The 8816-nt window shown below is 38.3% G+C and overlaps 1 protein-coding gene across 2 annotated transcripts; it reads left to right on the top strand.

The window, feature by feature from the left end:
• The first annotated feature begins 6 nt into the window (after nt 1-6).
• Nucleotides 7-6253, top strand: LOC111475081 (bifunctional fucokinase/fucose pyrophosphorylase-like). Of its 2 annotated transcripts, none has more exons than XM_023119782.1 (10): nt 7-486; nt 737-1004; nt 1335-1699; nt 2266-2392; nt 2556-2853; nt 2921-3636; nt 3813-3901; nt 3969-4161; nt 4229-4674; nt 5716-6253. In XM_023119782.1, the coding sequence occupies exons 1-10, from the start codon at nt 151-153 to the stop codon at nt 6106-6108; spliced, it is 3231 nt and encodes a 1076-aa protein (XP_022975550.1). In that variant the 5' UTR covers nt 7-150; the 3' UTR covers nt 6109-6253. The 2 variants fall into 2 exon arrangements, with proteins under 2 accessions (XP_022975550.1, XP_022975549.1); XM_023119781.1 differs by having other exon boundaries at nt 3810-3901.
• Nucleotides 6254-8816: the final 2563 nt, after the last annotated feature.

Raw genomic sequence — 8816 nt, 5'->3', positions numbered from 1 at the left:
GAGAGGGTCCTGATGGTCCACCGGTCCCCTGGTTTTCAGCCCCAGTCCGATCCCTGTCATAGCGCTCTTCTCAGTTCCCTTCAAATCCACCGGCACCCATTTCAACACTCCAAAACTTCTTGAGGATTCTTCCAAGTTCCGAGGAAGACGATGGAACCCAGAGTCTCGACCCCCAGACAGAAGAAGGTCGATCTTCAATCAATTCTAAGAAAATCATGGTACCATTTACGGCTCTCAGTGAGGCACCCCTCGAGAGTTCCCACTTGGGATGCGATTGTTCTCACCGCTGCTAGCCCCGAACAAGCTCGGCTTTACGAATGGCAGCTCAATCGGGCTAAGCGTATTGGGCGAATTTCCCCCTCGACAATCACCCTTGCCGTGCCGGACCCCAATGGCCAGCGGATTGGCTCTGGAGCTGCTACTCTTAATGCTATTCACGCCCTTGCTAGACATTATCAGAAGCTCGGCCTTGTTCCTAGTATTGAGGTAATGTTCATTTCACCTCATTTGATACCTCGTGCTTGAGCCTAGGCGTTGCTATGATCGTTATTCATCCTTATTTCTTGTTTCCCCTGCATAAGTGACAGCTTGAGCCTAGGCGTTGCTATGATCGTTATTCATCCTTATTTCTTGTTTCCCCTGCATAAGTGACACGATATTGGATTAAGGAATGCTGCTATTCTAGATCTGTTGATTAGCGTGATTTTGTTGTTGGGTTTTTTCAATCATGTAATAGGTGGAGACTATGAGTAATGGGTGTAAGTCGCCAAATAATGACAATGAAGTATCTCTCTCACAACTTGCTAGCTTCATATCCAAAAAACATATACTATTGCTTCATGCTGGTGGTGACTCGAAAAGAGTACCGTGGGCAAATCCCATGGGGAAAGTGTTCTTGCCGCTACCTTATTTAGCAGCTGATGATCCTGATGGCCCTGTTCCTCTGCTCTTTGACCATATTCTTGCCATTGCTTCATGTGCAAGACAGGCTTTTAAAAATGAAGGTTGTCTTCTCTTCTCTTTCCAGCTCTTTTTAGTTTCATGATTGTTTGCTCTGCTATAATTTTCTAGATATTCCCTTGGTGTTCTTCTTACCTTGGAGTTTTGAACATTTATTGAATACTTTCAATGTGCATTTAAGTTTCCATAGAGAAGGGAGACAAATGGTTCAAGTTTCTACTTAGAGACATTGTTCTAATTAGTAGAAATAAAAATAAAGAACATACATAGCATCTTATTTGGAGTTTCATTATTATTATATAATGATGCTCAATTACTGATTTTCTTCCTTTCATTTCTTGTTCGATGGGGGCGATTGGCTGAGGTCATTACAGGCGGCATACTTACGATGACTGGTGATGTTCTACCTTGTTTTAACGCATCCACTTTGGTTCTTCCAGAGGATGCCTCTTGCATAATCACTGTTCCTATCACCCTTGATATTGCTTCCAACCATGGTGTTATTGTGGCATCTAAAATTGGGACATCTGACAGTGGTTACACTCTCAGTCTAGTCGACAATCTCTTGCAGAAACCGAGTGTTGATGAACTCACCAAGAATAATGCAGTTCTAAGTGATGGTAGAACGCTTCTCGACACTGGAATAATAGCAGTTAGAGGTAAAGGATGGGTTGAGCTAGCTTTGCTTGCATGTTCATGCCAACCTATGGTTTCAGAGCTTCTGAAGTGTGGGAAGGAGGCAAGCTACTAATATTCAGTTTTTAAATTTACCTATGGTTTCAGAGCTTCTGAAGTGTGGGAAGGAGGCAAGCTACTAATATTCAGTTTTTAAATTTTAACATTGCACAAGAAACAAAGCAGTAGAAGTAATAGGAGTACATTCACATCTCTCTATTAAGGATTAGATCATATGCCAATCAACACTAATACGAAAGAGTGAAGTTGTCTGTTTTTATTTATTCTGAGGATTAGATCATATGCCAATCAACACTAATACGAAAGAGTGAAGTTGTCTGTTTTTATTTATTCTGTGAAAAATTTCATTTTTTGTTTCTTTTTCCTTGGATTGCAAGTGGAAATTGTTTTCACACATTTCTGATTCTTGTGTTGGTAAGGTGGTCTTTTTCCTTGGATTGCAAGTGGAAATTGTTTTCACACATTTCTGATTCTTGTGTTGGTAAGGTGGTCGCAACGTCCTCGCCTCTTCCCTTCCTAATTTGTCGGAAATGAAGATCTCAATGTTTCTTAGTACTTTAAGCAACGGTATGCTTTATGTATCAAATAAATGTTTGTGTGTATGTGTAGATTAGTTTATATGAAGATCTGGTAGCTGCTTGGGTTCCTGCCAAACACGCATGGTTGCAGCCACGTCCTATGGGTGAAGAATTGATTCGTAGGCTGGGAAGGCATAAGATGTTCAGCTATTGTGCCTGTATGTCAAGCATCTTTGCAACTGAAGTTTATTATATCCTCTTGCATTATAATTTTCGTAGTTAAAGTTATTCTTGTATGATTTCTTAAATTGCAGATGACTTGTTGTTCTTACACTTCGGCACCTCGAGTGAAGTTTTGGATCATTTATTCTTAAATTGCAGATGACTTGTTGTTCTTACACTTCGGCACCTCGAGTGAAGTTTTGGATCATTTAAGTGGGGAAAAATCAGAACTTATTGGACGACGACACTTGTGTTCTATCCCAGCTACTACAGCATCTGATATTGCAGCCTCTGTTGTTATCCTTTCCAGTAAAATTGGGCCTGAAGTCTCAGTTGGAGAAGACTCTCTCATTTATGATTCTTCCATTTCTGCTGGAGTACAGATTGGTTCTCAATGTATAGTTGTTAGTGTTAACATCTCAGGAATTAGCAATCAGTTACCAGGAGATGCATTTAGGTTTATGCTTCCCGATCGTCATTGTCTTTGGGAGGTTCCACAATCAGTTACCAGGAGATGCATTTAGGTTTATGCTTCCCGATCGTCATTGTCTTTGGGAGGTTCCATTAGGAGGCTACACCGAAAGAGTCATAGTATATTGTGGACTTCATGATAACCCGAAAATGTCGGTCTCTAAGGGCGGGACATTTTGTGGGAAGCCTTGGAAGAAGGTTTTGCAAGATTTAGGCATTGAAGAAAGTGATCTATGGGCAACAGCAGGAACTCAGGAGAAGTGCTTATGGAATGCTAGAATATTTCCAGTTCTTTCCTACTTTGAGATGCTTACCTTGGCTGTGTGGCTGATGGGCTTGAGTTACAAAAAAACAGAGCACTTGCTTCGGTTATGGAAAAGTTCTCATCGAGTAAGTCTGGAAGAATTACACAAGTCGATCAATTTTCTTAAAATGTGTACAGGATCTAGTAATCACCAAGCAGAACTTGCTGCTGGAATTGCTAAGGCTTGTATTGACTTCGGCATGCTTGGACGTAATTTGTCCCAACTATGCGAAGAAATAAAACAGAAAGAACTTTTGGGATTAGAAACTTGCAAGGGTTTTCTAGATAAGTGTGCTGAATTTCATGACCAGAACATTAAAGTTGTTCCGAAGAGCCGAGTGCACCAGGTGCAAGTCGATCTCCTTAGAGCATGCAGTGAGGAGAGAGCAGCACAAGAGTTGGAACGGGAAGTTTGGGCTGCAGTTGCTGATGAAACTGCTTCAGCTGTAAGATATGGCTTTAAAGGTAGAAAACATGGTGTTCGTCACCGTTTGAAAGAACCAAAGCGTTTTTTTTTTTTTTTTTCTGCCATTAATATTTGTCCGTTACTCGATCGTTTATCTTGTCAAAATAGTTGCTGATCTGAACTTTATTCTATTTTATTTCCTAATGTATAACCACCTTTTTTTCATCTTTAGAAGATCTCTTGGACAAGCCTGACACTGATAGACTGGGACATGGAAATAGCCTCTCTGATAATAGCATAAACCAATTAATCCACCATAAAAAGGTAACTGTTGACTTACCTGTACGTGTGGATTTTGTTGGTGGTTGGAGTGACACTCCACCATAAAAAGGTAACTGTTGACTTACCTGTACGTGTGGATTTTGTTGGTGGTTGGAGTGACACTCCTCCATGGAGCTTAGAGCGTCCAGGTTGTGTGTTGAACATGGCGATTAATTTGGAAGGTTTACTTCCTGTTGGGACCTGTATAGAAACAACTAAAACTTCTGGAGTTCAGTTCAATGATGATGCTGGAAACGAGTTACATATCAAAGACCTTAACTCGAAAAACTTCTGGAGTTCAGTTCAATGATGATGCTGGAAACGAGTTACATATCAAAGACCTTAACTCGATTACCACTCCTTTTGATAGTGATGATCCATTCCGGCTCGTCAAATCTGCATTGCTTGTGACTGGCATTATTCACGATCATATTCTAACAGTTTTTGGTTTGAAAATCAAGACTTGGGCCAATGTGCCTCGTGGTAGCGGTCTGGGAACGTCCAGCATCTTAGCTGCTGCTGTGGTAAAAGGTCTTCTTCAGATAAGTGATGGTGATGAAAGCAATGAAAATGTTGCCAGACTTGTATTGGTACTAGAGCAGCTTATGGGGACTGGAGGTGGCTGGCAGGATCAAATAGGAGGTTTGTATCCTGGCATCAAGTTTACCACAAGTTTTCCTGGAATCCCATTACGTCTTCAAGTTATCCCCTTGTTATCAACACCTCATTTGGTCTCCAAGTTGCAGAATCGATTGCTTGTGGTATTTACTGGTCAAGTAAGCTTCCTAAACTTCCTCACTTCCCCGAATCGACCTTTGTTGTCGAGTTTCGAAACTACAAGCTTCTTTTAATATAAATGAACGTTTGAAAGTGTAATATGTGTGAAGATTTCTCTGAGATTGATATCAGTCTTACTTCTTGGATACTAGAAGTCGTTTTTTTTTTCCGTTCTTGTGATATCACTTTGCTTGTTTCTCATTAAGAATGAACTGTAAACTTGACTTCTTCACTTTTAGATTATTCTGTGTTAAGGATTGTAGTGTTGAGGATGGTTGGGAGGGAGTTTAGAGTGGCTAATTTAGGAATGATTATGAGTTTAAAGTAAGGAATATATCTCCATTGGTATGAGGCATTTTGGGAAAGTCCAAAGCAAAACCATGAGAGCTTGTGCTCAAAGTGGATAATATCATACCATGATAGAGGTTCGTAATTTCTAACATGGTATCAGAGTCATGCTCTAAACTTAGTCATGTCAACAAAATGCTGAACAAAGAATTTTGAGCCTCGAAGGTGTAGTAAAAAAGTGATTCTAGTGTCGAACAAAGGGGGTACTTTGTTTGAAGACTCCAGAGAAGGAATCGAGCCTCGATTAAGGGGAGGTTGTTCGAGGGCTCTATATGCCTCGGGGGAGTTTCTAGGGTGTATTTTATTCGAGGGGAGGATTGTTAAGAATTGTTGAGAATTGTTGGAAGGGAGTTTCACACAGGCTAATTTAGGGAATTATGGGTTTATAAGTAAGCAATACATCTCGATTGGTATGAGGCCTTTGGAAAAGCCCAAAGTAAAGCCATGAGAGGTTAGGTTCAAAGTGAACAATATCATACCATTGTAGAGATCCATGATTCTTAACATCTTGATGCTAATGGTTTACCCTGTTGGGTCACTCCGATTATATTATGCAATATCTTCTTCTTAGTTCAAGTGGAGATTCAAATCTGAACTTTTGACCAAAAACATATGCTTCAACCATCTTACAATCTAATATCTTATTTTGTAACTCTGTTGTTCTGGGCTTATATGGTTTAGCTGATATGCAGGTCCGACTTGCACATCAAGTCCTTCACAAGGTGGTGACTCGATATCTCCGACGCGATAACCTTCTGATATCCAGTATTAAGCGTTTAGCCACACTAGCAAAGATCGGGAGAGAAGCACTGATGAACTGTGACGTCGATGAATTAGGAGAAATAATGATGGAGACATGGCGGTTGCATCAAGAGCTAGATCCTTTCTGTAGCAATGAGTTTGTTGATAAGCTGTTTGCATTTGCAGACCCCTATTGTTGTGGGTACAAACTGGTGGGTGCTGGTGGCGGGGGGTTCGCTTTATTATTGGCTAAAAGTTCAGTATTAGCCATGGAATTGAGAAACAAGCTTGAAGATGATAAGAACTTCGATGTCAAAGTCTACAATTGGAGCATATCTTTATAGAGGTTTCGAATTCTGCTATTATTTATTTATTTATTCTCATCCATATTCATATTAAACATGTTTGTGAAATAAAGTGAAGAACATATTGTTGCTTGATTGGATTTAAACCCCTAAGGAAGAATTTGTAGTTTGTTTCGGATTTAAATTTTCAACACGTTAATAGTTTCTTCATTCTTGCGTATTATACTTCGACCGACAGCTTGTGACCGCATAACTCTACCTCGACCGACAGCCTGCAAGCATATGAAAGGGGGAAGAGATGAGTATAATTGTGTTTGGTAATGCACACAATTAGAATCTCATATAGATAAACAATATTTTTAATTTTAATTTTATTACATCACTTTTAATTATGACTTAAATTTTAGGTTTTTAAATTTATTTAACTATAATCTTAATAATTATTCTCAATTTTAATAAAGTTATATAAATGTTTTAATGGTAAATAATTACTACAATAATCAAATTAAAGAATTATTTATATATGTTATATTTTACAATCAAATACGATGTATAGTGGATTACATTATTTTAAATAAGATAATAAAATGGTAAATAATAATTCAAAACATCATTTATATAATATGTATAAAATAAATACTATAATAAAATATTTAATTAATTGCAATTAGTTCTAGTTTATTATTATTAATTATAAATTTAATTTCAATGGTAATTATGTTTTAAAATTATGATATATTAATAGTGAATGATTTAATTAAAAAAATAATCATTAAGTAATTAGTTATTATAAAATCAAAATTTCAATTTTAGTATTATTAGCTAATTAATTACCCTAAAGATATTGTTGGTTGATTAATCATTTTAGTAAACAAGTAATTTCATTATTTAAGAAAATTATATTTATAAAAATTAATTAAATTTCATCAATGCTGACTTTTCAAAAACAATTTTATCATTAAGTTTCATTATTATTAGCAACCTTTTCACAATATTTAAAAAATATTCTTATAAGAAAAAGTTTCTTTCCATCCAAAAAAAAAAAAAAAAAAAAGAAAAAAAAAAGAAGAAGAAGTTCTTCTTGGTAAGGATAGCTGACCGTTCATTATAAGGCAAATATCTAGATATTTATCTTACATCACAGGTTACCATATTTGCCCTTTTATTAAATACAAATATATTGTATTTATTTATTATTTTTTCTTTTTATCGCTATTTCCATATTATGTATAATTTACCATATTTATATTTCTGTATTAGGTAAATTATTAAAAATAAGAGAACTCTCATCACCATTTAGGTGTGGTGGATTCAACAAACATTTAGGTATTAGAAACCTCTCAGTTTAACAACCTTGATTCTTTCTTCTCTATGGCTTCCGAATCTTCTTATCATCTTCTTCCCTTCAATACTCTAATCCACATATGATCACCATCAAACTTTCTTCCTCCAATTATCTTCTCTGGAAAAGCCAACTTCTCCCTCTCCTTGAGAGTCAAGACATGCTGGGCTATGTTGATGGAACTATGGTTCCACCACCTCGTTTTGAACCAAAAACCTCCTCAACACTCAACCCCAAATATTTGGCATGGAGAGCAGCCGATCAACGACTTCTCTGTCTCCTGCTCTCCTCTCTCACTGAGGAACCCATGGCTGTTGTCGTTGGTCTCTCTACTGCACGTGATGTTTGGCTTGCGTTGGAAACTACGTTCAGCCATTAGTCGAAAGCTCGTGAACTGAGACTCAAGGATGACTTGCAATTGATGAAACGTGGCACCAAACCTGTTGCTGAGTATGCCCGTGCATTCAAAAAAATTTGTGACCAACTTCATGCCATTGGCAGACCTGTCGAGGACATTGATAAAGTGCGCTAGTTCCTTCGTGGACTAGACACCGAATTTTCAGCTTTTTCTATTGCTCAGATGGCTCTCACCCCTATCCCTTGTTTTGCAGATTTAGTCTCTAAAGCTGAAAGTTTTGAGTTGTTCCAGTGCTCCCTGGAGTCCTCTGATTCCACTCATACAGCATTCACAGCCACTAATCGTGGTCGCACCCATGAAAGCCACCTTGCTTCCTTTACCAACCAGCGAGATCATTTTTATTCTCACAAAAACAACTCTTCTAATCGAGGACGAACCCACTCAAGTCAGGGTCGTCGACCATCTCACTGCCCAAATATGCCGCAAAGAGGGCCATTATGCTGACCGCTGCAACCAACGGTATGTTCGACCTGATTCTTCTCATGTTCACCTTGCTAAAGCCTTTAACACATCATGTTCTATTACTGAACCCGATGCTGCTGATTGGTTTCTAGACACTGGAGCTTCGGCCCATATGACTGCCGACCCATCTATTCTAGATCAGTCTAAAAATTACACGGGTAAGGACTCTGTGATCGTAGGAAACGGTGCATCCCAACCCATTACCCACACCGGTACTCTTTCTCATGTTCCAAATATTCACTTATTAGATGTCTTGGTTGTCCCTCACCTCACTAAAAATCTTCTTTCCATAAGTAAATTAACGTCTGATTTTCCTCTCTCCGTTACATTTACTAATAATCTTCTTATTACTATCTAGAATCATCAAACAGGAAGGGTGGTGGCAACCGGTAAAAGAGATGGAGGGCTATATGTGCTGGAGCGCGGCAACTCTGCTTTTATTTCAGCCCTTAGAAACAAATCTTTACGTGCTTCATATGATTTATGGCATGCTCGTCTGGGCCATATGAATCATTTTGTTATTTC

This window comes from Cucurbita maxima, unplaced genomic scaffold (assembly GCF_002738345.1).
Source record: "Cucurbita maxima cultivar Rimu unplaced genomic scaffold, Cmax_1.0 Cma_Scf00929, whole genome shotgun sequence".
In the NCBI taxonomy this organism is placed as follows: Eukaryota; Viridiplantae; Streptophyta; class Magnoliopsida; order Cucurbitales; family Cucurbitaceae; genus Cucurbita; species Cucurbita maxima.
The sequence above is the reverse complement of the archived record's forward strand: the minus strand, read 5'-3'. Positions and strand labels throughout refer to the sequence as shown.

What these genes read in the sequence shown, in the direction of transcription:
- LOC111475081 (XM_023119781.1), top strand. Translation starts at nt 151, where the DNA reads ATGGAACCCAGAGTCTCGACCCCCAGACAGAAGAAGGTCGATCTTCAA. An exon ending in TTACCAGGAGATGCATTTAG is followed by an intron (nt 2,854 to 2,920) that starts GTTTATGCTTCC and finishes AGATGCATTTAG; the next exon opens with GTTTATGCTTCCCGATCGTC. An exon ending in AATTAATCCACCATAAAAAG is followed by an intron (nt 3,902 to 3,968) that starts GTAACTGTTGAC and finishes CACCATAAAAAG; the next exon opens with GTAACTGTTGACTTACCTGT.